The sequence below is a fragment of the Primulina tabacum genome, chromosome 14, assembly GCF_025594145.1.
Source record: "Primulina tabacum isolate GXHZ01 chromosome 14, ASM2559414v2, whole genome shotgun sequence".
NCBI classification, from domain to species: Eukaryota; Viridiplantae; Streptophyta; class Magnoliopsida; order Lamiales; family Gesneriaceae; genus Primulina; species Primulina tabacum.
The window spans coordinates 27,230,407-27,252,373 of NC_134563.1; the positions used below are offsets into that span (position 1 = coordinate 27,230,407).

Sequence of the window (21,967 nt, forward strand, 5' to 3'; positions counted from 1 at the left end):
TTTAATCATCGTATTAGACCATAGCATAGAACCCCCAAAACAAATCTCAAAGGGAAGCCTAAACTATTCCCAAATAGGAGGTACACGGACCCCGTGCCCAGGTCCAGCTCTGAGCCCGTGTAGACTTTAGAAAGACACACCGAAAAGAAGGAAGGACACGGACCCCGTGCTAGGGTCCATGTAGGCACTGGAAAATGACACATAGGAAGAAACAAGGGCACGCACCCCGTGCCAGGGTCGGTGTAGGGGTCCGGCTAGCCTCGGGTGAAAACAAACCTGCGGAAATTTTTATATTGTGCTTAATTCTCCCAACTCAATTGAATGGACTAAGAATTGATACTTCGAGACCCATCTTATGACGCTACGGTATTGGCTCCAACCCGGGCCAACAGTCCAACAACCCTAACGTCGACAATCGACAAAAAGACGACACAATTCAAAAATTCGACACCATTATCTTCCTACGACTTCTATTGTCTCCGAGCCATCCCCGACTAGAAACGAAACCTAAAATAGTACCTAAACACATCCCACATCATGTCTAAACGCAGTAGTGATGGCCTAGGGTTGTCCAACGAAGCATGCAACTCAAACACTTCAAGAACACATCAACAACATATTTTTCAGGAAAAAAACGCAGTTTGAGCAGTTCCACGAAAACGGCCATAACTCACTCAATTCTTATCCAAATATTTCGAATTTTATATCAAATCAAATGTATCAAAAAGTTCTAAGCTTCGTATATTGAACGTTTTCCAGAAAATTGACCAAAAAGTCGCAGTAATTAAAAAGACAGCAAATTTGAGTTTTGAGATCCAAAAACCGTTTCGAAAGTGATCCAACCATATTTGCTCAAACTCTTACATAACATACACATGGTTTTTATACAGTAAACATCAAAATATTTACTATGACAAGATCGATGTAAAAACGAAAGAATATACATGACTTTAAATCTTTAACGTTATCGAACGACGACACCGAAGCAAGAAGGATGCGAGAGACGATCCGAGACGAACGTGGCGCTATTTTCTTTGAAGAAAACTCAACGAAATCTTGCTGGAAAATCAGACGGAGGGGGCGGCTGCTCTAGGGTAGAGGAACCCTAGGTTTTGCTCTCAAAATAAAAATCTGAATTGTGGAATAGAATGTGTGTGTGTGTGTGATATCGGTATTAGTGTGTGTAAAAGTGTGTGTGCGCGTGAGTTTGATAGTAATTAGGGGAATAAAATTGCTTAATTAAAAATAAAGGTGTTGATTAAAGTTAATCCTCCATACCTACACTAAATCCCCTAAATTTAAAATAAGATGCACACTCACTAACTTTTAAAAGTAGTAAAATCATAACATCACTTAATAATTAAATTAGGCCTTTAAAATATTAAAACTAGGTAAATTAATTAAAACACCCCAATCTAACTTAAAATAAAATACAACATTTAAAATTGCCAAAATCGTCACCGGTCTCTTTTCCTCGATCCCGCATCTAATTATCACCTGAAATATGAAACTCGAGAAAATATTTTAACGTGCATCACATAAATATAAATAATTTAAAATAATGCAATTTAAATATGTCATGCATCGCTATAAATCATTTTAAACTTAAATAAATAATTTAACTATTAAATAAATACATAGGTTATACGTGTACTGATTTTGGGCTCTACAGTTCCTCCCCCACTTATATAAATTTCGTTGTCGAAATTAAATCTTAACAAACAACTCCGAGTAGTGGTTCCTCATATCTGTCTTGGTCTCCCAAGTGGCTTCCTCCACGGATTGATTCAGCCACCGGACTTTGACCAACTTGGTCACGTTGTTCCGAAGTCTCCGCTCCTGTCTGTCTAGGATTTGGACAGGTCTCTCCTCATATGGCAGATCGGAAGTAAGCTGCAACGGCTCGTAACTCAAAATGTGCGAAGGATTGGCTAGGTACTTCCTTAGCATCGAGACGTGGAACACATTGTGTATACCGGCCATATTCGGCGGTAAGGCTACACGATAAGCTAACGTTTAAACTCTGTCAAGAATTTCAAATGGTCCAATAAACCTCGGACTAAGCTTGCCTCTCTTCTCAAATCTCATAACACACTTCATGGGTGCTATCTTCACGAAAACTTGATCACCCACGACAAACTCTAGATCTCTTCTCCTCTTGTTAGCATAACTCTTTTGACGACTCTGGGCGGTCTTCATCTTGTCTCGGATCTTGACCACCATGTCTGCAGTCTGCTGAACAATCTCTGGACCAAGTTCTGATCTCTCACCGACTTCATCCCAATGAATCGGCGACCTGCACTTCCTTCCATACAATGCCTCGAAAAGAGCCATACCAATAGATGCTTGAAAAATGTTGTTGTAGGTAAATTCCACTAGAGGTATTTTAGATTCCCAAGTCCCATGGAAATCGATCATACAGGCTCTCAATAGATCCTCTAAAATTTGAATCACTCGCTCAGACTGGTCATCTGTCTGCGGGTGAAAAGCTGTACTGAATAGCAACTTCGTCCTCATGGTTGCATGCAAACTCTTCCAAAAGTACGATGTAAACCACGGGTCCCTGTCGGACACAATAAAAACTGGGATTTCGTGCAATCGGACTATCTCCCTGATATAAAGCCCTGCATATTGCGTCATGGAGAAAGTTGTCTTAACTGGCAAGAAGTGTGCCGACTTAGTAAGTCGATCCACTATAACCCAAATAACATTGGATCTCCTAACTGACCTCGGCAATCCAACAACGAAGTCCATGGTGATATTCTCCCATTTCCACTCGGGGATAGGGAGTGGCTTGAGCATTCCTGCTGGCCTCTGAAGCTCTGCCTTCACCTGATGACAAGTGAGACATTCAGACACGAATCGACGGATGTCTCTCTTCACACCTATCCACCAATACAGAACCTGCAAATCCTTGTACATCTTGGTACCTCATGGATGATAGAATATGGAGATGCATGTGCCTCCATCAGAATATCCTCTCTGATCGAATCAACACTAGGCACCCACATTCTACCTCTGTATCTCACAATACCACCAGACACTGAGTAGAGTACACTGCCCTTGGCCTCATCCTTCAGTCTTCATTTCTGTAACTGCTCATCTGAAGGCAGACCTGCACGGATTCGGTCTAGCAAGGAAGACTGGACTGTCATATTAAACAGTTTAGGAGCCCTGCCCTTAAGATAAACCTCTAACTTGAATCTCTGAATCTCTGACTGAAGAGATCCCTGTGCTGACATCTGTGCTACGACTGCAACTTTACGGCTCAAGGCATCTGCCACAACATTTTCTTTCCCTGGATGGTAGCTAATTTCACAATCGTACTCTTTTACCAACTCCAACCACCGTCTTTGTCTCATGTTCAGCTCTTTCTGCGTGAAGAAATACTTGAGACTCTTGTGATCAGTGAATATTTAGCATTTCTCGCCATACAAATAATGTCTCCATATTTTCAACGCCAAGACAACGGCAGCTAACTCAAGATCATGAGTCGGGTAGTTCTTCTCAGACACCTTCAACTGCCTGGAAGCATAAGATATAACCCGACCATGCTGCATCAACACTGCACCTAACCCGAGCTTAGACACATCGGTGTATAACACAAAATCTCATTGTCCTGATGGCATGTCTAACACTGGCGCTGAAATAAGAGCTTGTTGCAAAGTATCAAAGCTCTTCTGACATTGATCACTCCACACGAATTTAACATTCTTCTTTGTCAGTGAAGTGAATGGCACTGCTATTAAAGAAAACCCTTGAATAAATTTCCTGTAGTAGGCTACTAGACCTAGGAAACTGCGAATCTCTGACGCATTCTTCTGTTCAACCCATTCCTTGACAGCTGCTACCTTAGCTGGATCCACCTCAATACAACTGCTAGATATTATATGACCGAAAAACGCTACATTCTCCAACCAAATTCACACTTACTGAATTTTGCAAAAAAGTTGCGACTCTGTAAGACCTGCAAAACTTTACCCAAGTGCTGACTGTGCTCCTGATGGCTACTAGAGTAAATAAGAATGTTGTCAATGAATACTATGATGAACTGATCTAGGTAGGGCTGAAATACTCGATTCATCAAGTCCATAAATATCAGTTGGAGCATTCGTCAGTCTGAATGGCATCACTAAGAACTCGTAATGCCCGTTTCTGGTTCTGAAAGCTGTCTTATGAACATCTGCATCTTTCACCTTCAGCTGGTGATACCCCGATCGAAGATCTATCTTAGAGAACACTGTGGCTCCCTGTAACTGGTCGAACAAGTCCTCGACCCTTGGAAGTGGGTATTTATTCTTGATCGTTACCTTGTTCAGTTCTCGGTAATCGATGCACAGCCTCATGCTTTCGTCTTTCTTCTTCACAAAGAGCACTGGTGTGCCCCATGGTGAGAAACTAGGGCGGATGAATTCTTTGTCTAGAAGCTCCTGAATCTGCTATTTAATTCTAACATCTCAGCTGGAGCTAACCGGTACGGTGCCTTAGAGATTGGCACTGTGCCTGGCACAAGGTTCATTGAAAACTCCACCTCTCTCTCTGGTGGAAGGCCTTTGACGTTATCCGGAAATACGTCAGGAAAATCTCTTACTACTGGTACATCAGTTATTGACGGAATGGGTATGTCAGGTGCAGACACAATGCTGGCCAAGAAAGCTTGACAACCCTTGTGCATAAGTCTCCGCGCTTGCATGCAAGAGATCATGCGAGGGAAACTCCTCCATCTTGCTGGTTCAAAGAGAAACTGATCCATCCCCAAAGGTCTTACTAACACTGACCTTTTCTGGAAATCGACAAGAACTCTGTTCTTCGTCAGTCAGTCCATTCCCAAGATAATATCAAATTCTGGCATCGGTAACACGATCAGATCTGCGTACACTAGGTGGCCCTGCAGCTCGAGATCGATGTCTCTGACCACACTAGTAGCTGACAATTCTTCTCCTGATGGGACTGTCACTAAATAGCTCACGTCGAGTCCAATAGACTTGACGTTCAGGTGACTAGCGAATGTCTCTGAAATAAAAGAGTGGATGGCTCCTGATTCTATCAGGGCTTCGTGGATACTCTCTTTATGAAAATGTTTCCTGAGAGACGTTAGCACAACACACAACTTATATCCCAAACCTCTAATCTTAACTTCAAGCATAGCATAAAATTTCTATCCCAAGTCACTAAAATATTAACTAGCACCCTAATAATCACAAATAAATTCCAAATATGCCTAGCAAGAATAGTGCGGTTCTTAAATAAATAAGTTTACCGGTCAATAGGGTCGTGTCTGGGTTCGCCTCCTGAGCATGCATGGCGAACACTCTCTCCCTGGGTTGGCTGCCTCCACTGTGGGCACTCCTTTGACATGTGATCACTAGCTCCACATTTGAAGCACTTGCCCGACCCATATAAACACTGCCCCGAGTGCTGGCGGTTGTACTTCGGGCACACTAGGTACTCCGGCCTCTGAGGAACCTTCTACTGTGGAACAGGACCCTTGCCTTTCAGCGGTCCTTGAAATGGATTTTTCCCTGGCTGTCCCTGGAATGGCCTCTTGAACTGAGGTCGTTGTTGTTGCTGCTGCTGCGGTGCCTGATAGGGCCTCTTGCCCTGCCTATCACTCTCGATATCCCTTTGGTCCTGCTCTGCCGCCAAGGCTCTAGATACGGCAACAGCATAGGTAGTAGGACCAGCAACCCTGACATCACGCCGCAAGATCGGCCGCAAACCATCCATAAAGTGCCTCAGCTTCCCCTGGACATCATTAGCTACCAGAGGCAAAAAGTGACACCCCCTTTCGAACTTCCTGACGAAGTCTGCCACGCTGCTGTCTCCCTGACGCAGCGTCATGAATTCCCTTGTCAATCTGGAGCGTACTTCCTCAGTGAAGTACTTGGAGTAGAATACCTCCTTGAACCCATTCCACGTCAGTGTCTGCAAGTTCACTGACACCGAAACACTATCCCACCACAGTCTGCCGTCCCCTGTCAGAAGGAATGTGGCACATCTGATCCTATCTGCGTCTTGCAGCTCCATAAATGCAAAAATCACCTCGATGGACTTAATTCATCCCTCAGCTATCATCGGGTCAGTAGTTCCCTAGAACTCCTTAGGATTTATCCTCCTAAACCTTTCATACACCGCCTCTGGTCTGGGCCTAGCCCCTGCATCCACTGTCGCTTGGTTCCCTGCAAACTGTGCGAAGAACTGAGTCATTCCTGCAAGCATCTGCGCCTGCATATCTGGCGGTGGAGGAGGAGGAGCATCTCTCCCCTCCTCTCGAGCCTCTCTGTCCTCATCCCTAGCTTATCGGTTAATCATGCATCTAGGAGGCATACTGATCCAACAATTTACCCAACACGTAAACCCAATGTTCCTTCATGAACATAATATCAATAGCATAAGATGCACGTAATTTTGAACAAAAAAACATGGACATGCTGAAATCATGACTTAATGCTTAATACATGGAATAATTCAAAACTTTAAAACTTACAGACTTGAGGTGTAGCTTCGTGAGCTCCTCGCAACTGGCAGTAGCATAATCCTTTACAAGAACACCGCTCTGATACCAACTGTAACGCCCCCAAATTTGACGATTGTCCTCCCTGTACCAAGACGAGTCTTTCCAGCGTGCTTATGTCCTCACTCACACGCACCCTAGGAAACTTCCCAAGGGGTCACCCATCTCAAAATTACCCCAAGTCAAGCATGTTAACTTTAGAGTTCTTATGTGATGAGCTACCGAAAAGAAGATGCATCTTCTTGATATGAGTAGTACATATCATATCTTTTAAGCTCTCTTCAACTGTACAGTCCATTACATTGAACAGTTTTGGAATCCCTTTCATTTCGGTGTGGGATCGGTTCATTCATGTTCCCTCCACCTAGAAGCCTGTCAGGAGCCGCTCATTGTCCATGTAACCTCATGGCACCGGCGATCACCCCCCGCCCTCTTCGACCCCAGGGCCTCACATGCCCACCAGCTTCCGCTTGGTTCGTCCCTGAACCACACCGTACTAAGAGAGGTCGGCTCTGTTACCAACTGTAACGTACCGAACTTATGGACTACTTTAAAATTTGCGAAAAAATAAAAATTTCTTAAATATAAAATAACTTTCAAGTTGATCATAAATAAACTGTTCAACCAAAAGTATTTGCAATAAGATGGATCACAATAAATTTTGCTAAAGAAAAATGCTTGTTTAAAGATCAAAAACCAAAACGTAAAATCAGAGTATTTTGAACATTTCATAAAACTTAAAATATGGCGGTCCTCGGGTTTAGCCTCCTACTCAGTCCAAGCCAGCTCACTGGTCCCCACCTTTCGTCTCTTCAAACTAATCCCCACCTGCATCGATCAAGTTTAGTGAGTCTAAAGACTCAACATGCATAAACTGGAAGTAACAAGTACTACGTAATAAGATTACATGCAGCTTTAAAATAGAACGTGCATACTAGAACTTGAACTTGAACTTGCATTGATAAGATTGAGCATACGTACATACATACATAGACGTGCCATCAACATAAAACTTTTCTTAAACATGCTTACATCTTACATGCTTGAACATACATAAACTTCATCATTTTGCGTAGAGGCATGTTTCAAAGCAAGTGACTCATAGATAAATACGGCTGATCAGACTAAACCACAGTACTGGGCTGACAGGGAAGATCCACTGCCACATACATGAGATCCCCATTCATAATTTAACGGGTTGATTGTTCCCTAGTCATACTTTACCATTTTTCAATCCTGATCTAAACCCGTTCATAATTTAACGGGGTGGATTGGTCCCTGGTAATACTTTACCACTTTCCAATCCCATACATAATTTGGTCACAAGCAGAGACGGATGTATTCTAGGGTTGTACTGGGCTGTAGCCCAGCCCACTTTTTTAATAATTTAGCGACGGTTTTTGAAAAACCGTCGCTAATATTTGCGACGGTTTTAGTAAAACCGCCGCCGATCTGGATCGGCGACGGTTTTAATTGCACCGTCGCTACTAGTGACGGTTTATTCAAACAGTCGCTAATAACAGTCGCTATTAGCGACTGTTTTTTGAAAAACCGTCGCTATTGTTTCAAAAACCGTCGTACATCAATGTCTTAGTCCAATCAAGTCCCGTCCATTTACAAGGATGAGACCAAATTTATCCTCTGATCCGCCCCACCTCAATTCTACAAAATTTCTCTCCCAAGTCCCAAGCCCTTTAGCGACAGAATAGAATTGCGGACTCCCAAAGAAATCGAATTGCTCATCGGCAAGGCAACAATCCAGGTAAGAATCGGCTATACATTTTTTATTTTGTTTTTTATAGCTTCTCTGTGTGTGATTTGTGGTTTCTTGATTGTTTGTTGTTGAGTTGTTGAGTGACTATTACTTGTTTATTTGGTTAATAATTATTTTATTCTTGTTTAGGATTATAAATTGAACTATTTCATAATGGAATATCAATCTGCTGCAAATAAAGGAAAAACATTGATATCCTCTTTCTTTAAGAAGAGAGATCGTCAAGCTAGTGAAGATACTTCAATTCCTACGGTCCTTACAATGCAACATCAATCCAGTGAAAGTCTTCTATTTCCCAATATCCAAATTCCTTCATGTTCCTCTCCTAGAGACGATCATCAGTCTTCGTCTACTTTTATTGAACGAGATCCAGGAAAAAGAAAACAGATATGTGAATATCATGTTAATGTACGAGATGAGATAATACGTTCATATCTAAATATGGGGCCTTATCAACCAGATATGTTGGAAGATCCAGGTACAAAATTTGGAAGCCAGAATCGTCGTTTTCAGAAAAAATGGTTTCAGAAATTTTATTGGTTGGAGTATTCGCCTTCAAAAAATAAGGCATATTGTTTCTATTGTTTTCTTTTCCTGAATGATGTTAATTCATCTAATATCTCGGCATTGGTCAATGAAGGATTTGACAATTGGAAAAAGGTAAACCAAGGAAAAACATGTGCTTTTCTTGCCCATATTGGTTCTGCAGCTTCTTCACCTCATACTATGTGTGAGAGAAGGGCTGAAAATTTGATGAGACCCTCACAACATATTGATAAAGTGATGCATGCACAATCTAAAGAGGAAAAAGAGAAAAATCATCTGCGTTTGAGCACCTCAATTGTAGTTGTTCGTTGGCTAGCACTTCAAGGTTGTGCTTTTAGAGGTAACGATGAATCTCTATCTTCATCTAATCGTGGAAATTTTCTTGAATTGGTGAAGGCTTTTGCAAAAATGAATATAGAAATTGATGAAGTTGTGCTTGAGAATGCTCCAAAAAATGCCCAATATATCGCTCCAGAAATTCAGAAAGAGATTTTACATATTATGGACAATAGAGTACGACAGATGGTTCGTGAAGAAGTTGGAGATAAATACTTCTGTATTCTTGTTGATGAAGCCCGAGATATATCTAAACGAGAGCAAATGGCCATTATATTGAGGTTTGTGAACAATCATGGGATTTTGACAGAAAGATTTTTTGCCATCAAAAGTGTTAGTGATACTACCTCAATGAATTTGAAAAATGAGATATCAAATGTTCTTGTTCACCATGATCTCCATGTTAAGAAAATCAGAGGCCAAGGATATGATGGTGCTAGCAATATGCGTGGAGCGTGGAATGGACTTCAAGCATTATTTCTCAAAGATTGTCCCTATGCATACTATGTCCACTGTTTTGCACATCGTTTACAACTGGCATTGGTTTCTGCAGCTAAGGATGTAAGTGTTATTTGGGAATTCTTTTCTCATTTGGACAATATTGTTAATATTGTCACTTCTTCTACTAAGCGCATTGCTGAATTACATACTGCACAGAGAAATGAAATTGAGTATATGTTGTCAATTGGAGAACGTGATTCTGAAAGTGGTGCAAACCAGATTGGTAATTTGCAACGAGCAGGAGCTACTCGTTGGAGTTCTCACTATGATTCGGTAAAAAGCTTGATAGGTATGTACACTGCAACTTGCAAAGTTTTTGAAGTTCTCAATGATTATTCTCCAAATGGAAGAGTTAAGGCTGAAGTTCGGGGGATTTACAGAAACATGACAAGCTTTGAATTTGTGTTTATTTTGCACTTAATGCATAAAATTATGAGAACAACAGATACTCTTTGTCAAATTCTTCAAAGAAAATCTCAAGACATTTTGACTGTTATCACATTTGTCACTACTACCAAAACTTGCCTTCAAGAATTTAAAGAATCTGAGTGGAATGAATTTCTTCAGGAAGTTAAAGTTTTTTGCTCAAGAAATGAAATTGATGTACCTGACCTTGATTGTCTATATAAGATTGGACGTTCCTGTCGGCAAACTACAATAGAACATCATTACCACTTTGATGTTTTTAATGCAGCAATAGATTTCATTTTGATGGAGTTAAATACTCGGTTCAATGAGTCATCGGTGGAACTTTTTTCTCTTAGTACAGCTTTAGATCCTAAAAATTCATTTGACTCATTTAACAGTGATGATATTTGCAAGCTTGCGAAGAAGTTTTATCCTGGAGATTTCACAGATCAAGAAATTGTTGCTTTGGAGTATGAATTGATACATTATAAACTTGATGTGATGCAGAATTTAAAGGTTTCTACACTTGTTGAGTTGTGTCAGCAATTGACCGAGAGTGGACGGTCAAGTGTTTATGTTATGTCGACTAGATTGATTCATCTTGTTTTGACATTACCTGTGTCTACTGCCACTACTGAGCGGGCTTTTTCAGCAATGAAGCATGTGAAGACGGCACTTCGCAATAAAATGGAGGATGACTTTCTTGCCGATTGTTTGACACTCTATATTGAACGAGATTTAGCTAAACATATTGATGTAAATTCTATTATTGATGAATTTTATGTTTTAAAATCTCGTAGGGCACAACTTCGTTGTTTTAATAATATATAACTTATCATATTGACTTCAAGCCCCCCCAACTTTTATTCCTGGATCCGTCCCTGGTCACAAGATATTTAGCATACCTAGAAAACTTAAAAGTATTTTCTTTGCACGTCGAACATACTTACTTGAAGTTGAGGGATTCATTGGATCTCGCTTGGGGCCACTGCTGCACGTACTAACATGAATATCAACACTTATCTTGCATAACTTAGACGTAGGTATTCATATTTACCACTGAATCAAATAAATAGCTTATGAAATTCTAAATCACTCGGAACTTGACCTCGTTTAATCATCGTATTAAACCATAAATATGGCTGATCAGACCAAAACAAATCTCAAAGGGAAGCCTAAACTATTCCAAAAAAAAGGTACACGGACCCCGTGCTCAGGTCCGGCTCTGGGTCCGTGTAGACTCTGGAAAGACACACCGAAAAGAAAGAAGGAGACGGACCCCGTGCTAGGGTTCATCTAGGGGTCCGTGTAGGCACTGGAAAATGACACACAGGAAGCAACCAGGGCACAGACCCCGTGCCAGGGTCCGTGTAGGGGTCCGGTTAGCCTCGGGTGAAAACAAACATGCGGAAATTTTTATATTGTGCTTAATTCTCCAAACTCAATTGAATGGACTAAGAATTGATACTTCGAGACCCATCTTATGACGCTACGGTATTGGCTCCAACCCGGGCCAACAATCCGACAACCCTAACGTCGACAATCGACAAAAAGACGACACAATTCAAAAATTCGACACCATTCAAAAATTCGACACCATTATCTTCCTACGACTTCTATTGTCTCCGAGCCATCCCCGACTAGAAACGATACCTAAAATAGTACCTAAACACATCCCACATCATGTCTAAACGCAGTAGTGATGGCCTAGCGTTGTCCAACGAAGCATGCAATTCAAACACTTTAAGAACACATCAACAACATATTTTTCAGAAAAAAAACGCAGTTTGAGCAGTTCCACAGAAAACAGCCATAACTCACTTTATTCTTATCCAAATATTTCGAATTTTATATTAAATCGAAGGTATCGAAAAGTTCTACGTTTTTTATGTTGAAATTGTTTCCAGAAAATTGACCAAAAAGTCGCAGTAATTAAAAAGACAGTAATTTTGAGTTTTGAGATCCAAAAACCATTTCGAAAGTGATCCAACCTTATTTGCTCAAACTCTTACATAACATACACATGGTTTTCATACAATAAACATCAAAATATTTATTATGACAAGATCGATGCAGAAACGAAAGAATATACATGCCTTTAAATCTTTACGTTACCGAACGACGACACCGAAGCGGGAAGGATGCAAGAGACGATCCGAGACGAACGTGGCGTGATTTTCTTTGAAGAAAACTCAACGAAATCTTGCTGGAAAATCAGAGGGAGGTGGCGGCTGCTCTAGGGTAGAGGAACCCTAGGTTTTGCTCTCAAAATAAAAATTTGAATTGCGGAATAGAATGTGTGTGTGTGTGTGTGATATCGGTATTAGTGTATGTAAAAGTGTGTGTGCGTGAGTTTGATAGTAATTAGGGGAATAAAATTGCTTAATTAAAAATAAAGGTGTTGATTAAAGTTAATCCTTCCTACCTACACCAAATCCCCTAAATTTAAAATAAGATGCACACTCACTAACTTTTAAAAGTAGTAAAATCATAACATCACTTAAAAATTAAATTAGTACATTAAAATATTAAAACTAGGTAAATTAATTAAAACGCCCCAATCTAACTTAAAATAAAATACCACATTTAAAATTGTCCAAAATCGTCACCGATCTCTTTTCCTCGATTCCGCATCGAATAATCGCCTGAAACATGAAACTCGAGAAAACATTTTAACGTGCATCACATAAACATAAATAATTTAAAATAATGCAATTGAAATAGGTCATGCATCGCTATAAATAGTATTAAACTTAAATAAATAATTTAACTATTAAATAAATGCATGGGTTATACGTGTACTGATTTTGGGCTCTACATAGGGAACCATGGGGCGATGCTACTAGACGCTCTTACCATGATTCGATGGGTTTAATCAGAAATATGATTTCTGACATTCTCATGATCAAATGTTGATACATAGAATGAGGCAAATTAGGGTAAACCCAAATAAAGGATTATGTCATGAATCACAAAGAGTTGTAAATCCACGGCTAGCTATATCCATGAATCATTGAGGATCACACAAGTACTGAATTATTTTGTCCCCGTTGAGATAATAAATTCAAGGAATTGACATATAAAATATTGAGATAATAAATTCAAGGAAGTTGAATTTATAGAAAACATTGATAAATAAATTCAAGGAGTTGAATTTATGACTATTAAATTTTAGAGGTGATAAATTCAAGGAGTTAAATTTATAATTTAAATATTAAATTCAAATGTTGAATTTATAAAAGATTTAAATTAAATGTAACGAGTATATGTATGATGGGCTTGTAAGAGTACAAGACCAATATACATATTATTAAGGTTCTTAATTGGAATTTAAAAGATTAATTAATTAATTAAACTAGTTGGACTAGAATAATTAATTGATTAAGCACATTAAGTATTTAATTTAATTAATGGGCCCTAAACTTATATATATATGTATATTAGGCTTAGGGTTAAAGACAATAATTCATTCTCAATTTTCGAAACCCTATCCAAGCCAAGGGATTTTTCGAAAAACGCACCTCTTCCCACTCTACTTGTTTTCGGCAACTTCATATCAATCTCTACGTAAAATCCTTTTATACTTTCTAGTGCAAGTTGGAAAAGGAACAAGTAATCCAGTCGTGGACCTGATTTGAAGATTGTATAAAGGATATTTGAAGAACGTACATATGATTTATAACAAGAGCTACGTTCGCTTATACCGGCGTAGTTGGAGCCAAGTGAAAAATTCACCAAGGTAAAAATTTTAAACATCCTATGTATGTTTATTCAATCCAAACCATACGAGTACTCAAACATTTTGATTGTCAAAATAAAATAAAAATTTTAAAACTTCCGTTGCGTTTGGGCACGAGAGAACATGAGCCACAACATTCTAATCATTTGCTAAATATTGAAAAAAACTGACGAGATCAAATTTTAAATATGACCGAAATTTCCCATATGGATTACAATTTATATGTTTTTATATATTCTCAAATTAGGCAAGTTGTACAAGATTAATTTATGTGTTAGTTGGAGGGTTTTGGAAGTAGACAAGTCTTAATAAGGATGCTTAAAATATAATTAACCACGACTAATGCATGATCCCAAATTGAAACGCACTCAATACTAGTTAAATCTCGAGGATTTAATCTTTATATTTCATATATAATTGTCAATGTCTTATAGCTCATTTGACATCGATAAAAATCTCAAATTTGGGACAAATTATCGGATTTGAAACTCAATTATAACAAACATCAGCTCCGCTATATATGTAAATTATCTGTTCCAGACCCCAAAACAAGCATCTTGAATCGATCACATACAGAGATATTGACAATCAAGTTTTACCTTACTAATTATTGAAAACTACTTTCGCAGTTCCATTTTCGCATTCCATAAAATTATTCATCGGTACTGTCCCTTTTTCTTTCCTCATTTGGAACAGTTTTGCATTATTACACGCAAGTACTTTGAGGTCCAACGTTTTACTTTTCGACTAAATCATCGAACTGACCAAAATAACTGTGTATAATATACAGCAGAAAAATTAAGCAACTTATCTACGTAGATCTTTTGATGTAAGACAGAATTTGACTAGGTGTGTGTAAAATGCATGATTCGTTTGGGGAAAAAAATAAAGAAGAAGATTTGATAGTTCTTAGAGAGTGTGAATAGCTTGAAATTGATCTTTCTTTGGGTTAACACTTCATACGGTCTGGGCACAAAAAAAATAGAGCAATTAGGTTTAAATTTGGATGAGTAGGTCTCCCGTGAGACGGCCTCACACAAATTTTTATTATTTGGAAAGCAAAATCTTACGTACTTCAATATTTCAAATCTTTTGCTTGCATCCCGTAATACACATATAATTAAAAATAAAATCGAACCGAACCTAAATTGAATATGTGTGTGAACTATTGAAACAATGTACATAATTTCTCTCCATGATTGGATACCACGTGGTAAAATGTTCATTCGGTATGATAGAAAATTCAACGTTGATTACATGCGGAAAAATTGGAAAAATGGTCTAGTAAATGTTTGGTTAGGTTTTTAGGTCATGTAAATCATTTACAACTTAGTTTTACGGCAATAAGTTTTTTTTTTTTTTTTTTTATACTTTTAACCCTTTTGATGTCACGATATCCGGCCACATCAGCACTTCTATGATTATTAAAAAAACACTAAAAAATAAGAATAAAAAAACCAACATACTGGACAAACATGAAATTTTGATGATTTATATGACCAAAACCAAGACATGTGAACAACTATGGTTTTGCTAATTTAATTCCCTTATCTTGGAAGAATGCAGATAATATAGAAAACCATACAAAAATACATGCGATGAATTTTAACTATGGTGTATTAATGTATATAGATACACGGGGACAGTAAAGAAGAGGCACATGGGGTTCTCCATAAATTAAATATTAGTGTGGTGCTCTATATATCATCCTTGGATCAATTAAGGATGAAATATATCACTTTATTTAGTCTTTTTCTTTTTTGTTAGACATATTTTTTTATTTAGTCTTTTTTTTGTTAGACATATTTTAAAGGAATTTAAATCTAAAAAGGCATAAAATAAAGTTAAAAAGACCACCTATTCTTTCTTTCTTACTTTTTTTAAAGAATCACTTCCTAACCCATATATAAAAATTCTTGTCAAATCATAACTATGCTATAATTTTTTTAATCACAAAATCTCATGTAAAACGGTTTCATGAGTTAATTTTGTGAAACATATATTTTATTTAGGCCACCCCTGAAAAAATATTAATTTTTATGTCAAAAATATTACTTTTATTGAAAATATGAACATGATTGACCCGTATCAAGATTAAAGATAATAATAGACATATTTTTTTTTAATGTCCCACTAATATTGGTTCACAATTTTTTCGATTAGTTTCTTCTATATGCAATATTGGAAATAATAATACAAGTTGGTACAGGATTTACTTTCAATAAATAAATAGAGGGACCAAAATCATCCAATTGAGGTTTAAATTGGTAAGGGTAAGTGAGAAATGATAATATGTGGGGCTGGTAAGAACAAATTCTGTCAAATATTTAACCTTAAAAAACCAGACACTTTCGACCTCAACAATTATGACACGTGGACCTTAGTCTATTTTAGGAAACATCACTTTTTATTCAACTCACATCCAATTGCCTTCGTTTTTCTATTCGTCCACATGCATTCTGTGCTATCTTGATGTATTCATAAATTTATCACGATAATTTTTTTGTTCAATTATATTAGTTATATCAATTAATTTTAGAAGGTGTTTATACTAATGAAAATAAAAAAAAAGTCGATTTCACTCATCTATGTATTCAACTGTACGTGATATTTTTAGTCTTGTATCATTTATTGAATCAATTATAATCTTGTAACAATGTTTTAATAATAATTTTAGTCATTTTTTCTTAAAGTTATATAATTATCCTCAAAATTGTATAAATAAATTGTAAATTTCATTTTTAAATTTTTATATTATATTTTAAAGGAAAAATTTGTGTGAGACGGTCTCATGGATTGTATTTTGTAACACGGAAAAAGGCCAAACCATGATGCCCTCTAACATTCGTTTTTCGCGTTCGCGAAAACTATATGCAAGAAAATCACATTCGACCAAAATCAAATGAACATACATTGTTTTCATATATTATTTGACGTTGCGCTTTATTTTAAATATATATATATATATATATACATCGCTGATTCGCAGGTAATTTTAAACGGATATACTTTATATGCACTCAATAAACTTGTTAATGAACGATCTGATCAAATTGTTCTTGTCACGCCCCGAAACTCGGGAATGACACCGGCGTTGTTTAACAATCACACAATCGCAACAACAAGCCTCTTGTAGCACAGTATAAACCGAACCAGTTTATATATCATAATCTTAAATTAAATAACCATTGTCTTTACAATTCCCAAAATAAATAAGACGACAGAGTTTTAATGCGGAAACGTAAATCTAATTAATAATAACGTAAAGATAATCGATTTCCTTGAGCATTCACATCCCCAAAACTGCTCGGATTCTTCCTCCTCAATCTGTTCTTCGGGCTTATCTGGGGAGGGTTGTAAGGGGGTGAGTATTTGGGGAATACTCAGCAAGTGGGGGAAAATCGAGCACAATAAACCTGCCAATCCAAGAAAGCTTCTGATATCGGTGGCGTTCTTCGGTCTCCGCCACTCAGTAATCGCCTCTACCTTCCTTGGGTCCACTGACACTCCTTCTCTCGAAATCACGTGTCCCAGAAATGACACACTCCTTAGCCAGAATTCACACTTGCTGAACTTAGCATAGAGCTTATTCTCTCTTAAGGTCTGCAGAGCAAGGTGAAGGTGCTCTTCATGGCTCATCTTGTCAGGAGAATAGACGAGGATATCGTCGATGAATACCACTATGAACTGATCCAGGAATGGCTTGAATACTCTGTTCATCAGGTCCATGAATGCTGCCGGTGCATTGGTCAGACCAAAAGGCATCACTGTGAATTCGTAATGCCCATACCTGGTTCGAAAGACTGTCTTGGGGATATCTTCAGCCCTGACCTTCAACTAGTGATAACCTGTCCTCAGATCCAGTTTAGAAAAGACGGCGGCTCCTTTAAGCTGATCAAACAGATCGTCTATCCGAGGTAGAGGGTACCTGTTCTTGATTGTGATCTTGTTCAATTCTCTGTAGTCGATGCATAATCTCATACTACCGTCTTTTTTCTTTACGAAGAGTACTAGAGCTCCCCACGGGGACACACTCGGTCGAATCTGCCTTTTATCTATCAATTCTTGGAGTTGTTCTTTTAATTCCTTGAGTTCGGCTGGTGCCATTCTGTAGGGTGCTTTAGAGATTGGTGCAGCACCGGGAACCAAGTTGATTTCGAACTCAATCTCACGGTCCGGGACCGTCCCTGAGAGCTCTTCAGGAAAAACATCTGGGAACTCTCTCCCTATCGGGATGTCTTCCAGTTTCATTTCGACTTCTTCTTTTCCTTCCCTGACCATCGCTAGGTAGATGTCCTCCCCGGATTTCATGCCTTTCCAGGTTTGAGATGCGGAAAGTAGCAACTTCCGTTCCCTGGATTTACCATGAAACACGACTTCCTTCTGCTCTGCGGTTAGGAGTTTAACTCTCTTCCCTTTACAATCTACTATTGCACTGTTTCTTGCTAACCAATCCATTCCTAAGATTACGTCGAAATCGACCATGATCAACTGTATCAAATCGGCGCTAAAAGTCTGATCACTAATACTGATTTTACAATCTCTGTAAATCTCGTTCGTTTCAACAGCTCTATTAGTAGGTGTGGCTATTCGGAAAGGTGCAGTTAGTTTATCAGGCTTACTTCCTAACTTCTTAGCAAACCTCTTAGACATAAAGGAATGTGTAGCACCACAGTCAAATAATGCGTAGGCAGGTACTAATTTAATTAGAATGGTACCTGACACGACTTCAATTGCGTCGTCAGCCTCTTCCTGAGTCATGGCAAAGATCCTAGCATTGGGTTTGTCATCCTTTGGTTTACAAGGGCCTGCTCCCGTATTTGGCCCAGTTCCTCTGTTTGGCCCTACTGGTCGGTTGGCAACGGTAGGACATTCTGCAATTCGGTGCCCCGCTTTCCCACTTCCAAAGCATACACCGCTGGCCCTTCGGCATTCCGCGGAGTGCTTGAAGCCACATGTTGAGCATGGCTTGAGTCCTTGATTGTTATTGGCGGGGAATTTCCCTGAGGGAGGTCCACCCGACTGATTGGGTCTCTTGAACATTGGTCTGCCCTGAGAAGGCGGGTTGACAGGGGGTCGCTTGTTCCTGTTTTCCCCTTCTCTTCGACGAATATCAGCTTCGGCTCGGATAGCCGCACCCATCAAATCTGAAAAGTTGGCAGGTTGGTAGACCGCTAGAGCTGATTGGATCCTGCTGTTCAACCCCTTTTTAAAGCGGTGCAATTTCAGAACTTCATCCCCCATAATCGCTGGAGCATATGATCCAAGGGCATTGAACTGAGAGGTATATTCCACTACTGACATATCTGGGGCCTGGCTGAGATTTTCAAACTCACTTAGCTTCTGCAGTCTGACTTCTGCCGGGTAGTACTGTTTCAGAAATGTTTCTCGGAAGATTCGCCATGTGATTGGTCCAGCAGCGGTCATGGCTGGCGAGACGGCTTCCCACCATTTAGCTGCCTTGTCTTCCAGGAAGGGCACTATCACGTCCACTTTTAGTGCATCCGAGACTTCCAACAGTCTCAACTGAGTTTCCACGCTTTTGAGCCAGCCCTGGCTAACTTCGGGGTCGGCAGCGCCACTGGAAGTTGGGCACCTGTTCTTGCGCAGTGATTCATAATGAAACTTGACCCCATGCTGTGGTGGAGGTGGGCGCTGCTGATTAGCATTGGGGTTCACTAACCCCTAAAGTGTCGTCGCCACGATCGTGGCTATAGCCATTAGGTCCGCTTGATTGAGATTGAATTGAGGTGGAGGCCCGTTGCCTTCTTCATTAGTGTTGTTGTTGTTGTTGTTAGCATAACGGGGGTTGCGGTTTTGTCTTGGTGGTCTATCGGCCATTTCCTACAAGTTAAACGCTTCTAAGAATTTGTTGTATATATGACAAGATTGAATAGATAAGTTATGCTGGAACAACTGAAGTTAATAAGTAAGCATGACTTGAATATACATGAACAACTGAGATTAATAAATAATCATAATTTTATTAATTTTTTGAATGTAAAGAAACAACTAAATGAACAAAGCGTGCTGAATGGAAATAAATCATACTAACTGAAATAAAATAGCAACAATGGAAAGATAAACTCCTAGTAATAGGGAAAGGTAACTAAGAACTCTAATCATCTATCTCTCCATCTCCTATGGCAGCTATAGGCTCGTCGATCTCTATCGGCTCCTCTTCTTCCAGCTCCTCCTCCGGCTCCTCCTCTTGCAGTAGCTCCACCATGTGGGTGAGCTGGGCATTCTCTGCATTAAGCTGGGCCACCTGTGTCTTCCACCCCTGAACATCTGCCTCTGCCTCGTCCAACAGATCTATGGTACTCTGGTGGCGTAGTTCGTACCCCTTCTTATTCTCCTTGATCTTGTTCTTCAGCGCTTCACCCTGTTGAGTCAGCTGGTGGTTCACTTTGGCAATGCAGCTTATAGCCTCGCTTAGATTTTCGAGTCTCTTTTTGCTCCTGTCATTCAGCTGTTTTTCTTCCTCCAATTCTTTGAGATAGCGCTCCACATCCTCTCGCAACTTTCCATTTTGATATTTGCACTGTTCTATGACATCTCTGAGGTCCATGTTATCACTCCTAACTAGCTCACCTTGATAGATAGACTGATTAAAGCGGACCTGAATCTCTTCTTTCTCAGCGGTCAAGGTTTCGACCTCACTCCTCCTCTCACTCAATCATGCTCTAAGTCGTCGAATCTGACGGGACTGATAGTGAAGGGCAAGCTCCTTCAGACGAATGGCAGCTTGGGCACGGGTGTGGGGCCGCATAGGGGTAGATGGAGCCATTTCCTGAAATCAAAAAAATGGAAATGCTCAGAATCCAAAATAGACAGTATATAACAAGTGATAATATGCAATATATATGAAATTTTCGAAATTTAAATAAATATAATTTTTTTTTCCAAAAATGGAAAGTTTGGAATTTGACATATGGGTTCGAAGAATATGTCGAGAGGATTCCGGGACAATTGACGGAATCGAATTCGGAATTTCCTACGAGAAGTTATAGGGTCTACGAATATTTCCTAAAACGGCAAAAACGACGTTTCGGGGGCCTAAACGAAGGATTTTCGCGATTTTAGCCTGGTGCTCACAAATTCAAAGTGGTGAGCCTTGCTCGTTGGGCCGTTTCGGAGGGGGTAGCATCGGCCTCGAGTTAAAATTCCACCGAAAATTTTTAGGGTTTTTTTTTTTTTTGAAAATCGATTTTTTTCCACTCGGATTATGAACCTGGCGGCTCTGATACCACTTAAATGTCACGCCCCGAAACTCGGGAATGACACCGGCGTTGTTTAACAATCATACAATCGCAACAACAAGCCTCTTGTAGCACAGTATAAACTGAACCAGTTTATATATCATAATCTCAAATTAAATAACCATTGTCTTTACAATTCCCAAAATAAATAAGACGACAGAGTTTTAATGCGGAAACGTAAATCTAATTAATAATAACGTAAAGATAATCGATTTCCTTGAGCATTCACCATCCCCAAAACTGCTCGGATTCTTCCTCCTCAATTTGTTCTTCGGGCTTATCAGGGGAGGGTTGTAAGGGGGTGAGTATTCGGGGAATACTCAGCAAGTGGGGAAAATCGAGCACAATAAAGACAACATGCATAAATTTCGAATCATAAATCATGAGTTCATACGTACTTCATAACACATGCATAAACTTCGACCCAGCACTGCGACTTATCTACTTTCTACGGTTTACTGACGTCAGTCCCTAATTTTTACTTCTCTAAGGGGGCGAGGCCGTATAGCGGTTATGTCCCTCACAACGTAAGGGTACGTCGTGGTTGGGATTTCCTCCTGTATACAGTCGACTCCTCACTGTACTTTTGAAATCGTATGACAATTACACGAAAAGAGTAGAAAGGAGATTGTACTCGACTATTTATTTTTCTTGTAAAAATCGAAAACATGCATACCCGAATCCGAAATTTTAAAGTTTAAAAATAAGCCCACTTACAGTGTTTGAATGCTAAGAAAAAACGTGGTGGCTCGGCTTCAGGAATGGATCGCTTCTCGCTCCTTCTTCGGACGGAACTTCGGCTTGATTCTAGCCTAGCTTCGGGTCGATATTCGGGCAGAATTTTGGCTTAGGGGGAGCTGCTGAATTTCGAGATTTCAGCAAGGGGA

The 21,967-nt window shown here is 39.3% G+C and overlaps 2 protein-coding genes across 2 annotated transcripts; one reads left to right on the plus strand and one right to left on the minus strand.

Annotated features, from left to right (window-relative positions):
• The first annotated feature begins 8,441 nt into the window (after positions 1-8,441).
• On the plus strand, positions 8,442-10,910 carry LOC142523887 (uncharacterized). The gene has a single exon (XM_075627619.1). It carries the CDS (start codon positions 8,442-8,444, stop codon positions 10,908-10,910), a length of 2,469 nt encoding a protein of 822 aa, XP_075483734.1.
• A 5,697-nt stretch (positions 10,911-16,607) lies between these two features.
• Positions 16,608-19,659, minus strand: LOC142523888 (uncharacterized). The gene is made up of 3 exons (XM_075627621.1): positions 19,522-19,659; positions 17,830-19,473; positions 16,608-16,685 (listed from the first exon to the last, which is right to left on the minus strand). The coding sequence occupies exons 1-3, from the start codon at positions 19,657-19,659 to the stop codon at positions 16,608-16,610; spliced, it is 1,860 nt and encodes a 619-aa protein (XP_075483736.1).
• Between the last annotated feature and the right edge of the window lie 2,308 nt (positions 19,660-21,967).

Coding starts and splice junctions, on each gene's coding strand:
- LOC142523888 (XM_075627621.1), bottom strand. CDS start 19,659: ATGGCCGATAGACCACCAAGACAAAACCGCAACCCCCGTTATGCTAAC. Junction 19,474..19,521: donor TAATGGCTATAGCCACGATC/GTGGCGACGACA, acceptor GCTAATCAGCAG/CGCCCACCTCCACCACAGCA. Junction 16,686..17,829: donor TGTCCCCGTGGGGAGCTCTA/GTACTCTTCGTA, acceptor TCTTGCATATAG/TTTTCGCGAACGCGAAAAAC.
- LOC142523887 (XM_075627619.1), top strand. CDS start 8,442: ATGGAATATCAATCTGCTGCAAATAAAGGAAAAACATTGATATCCTCT.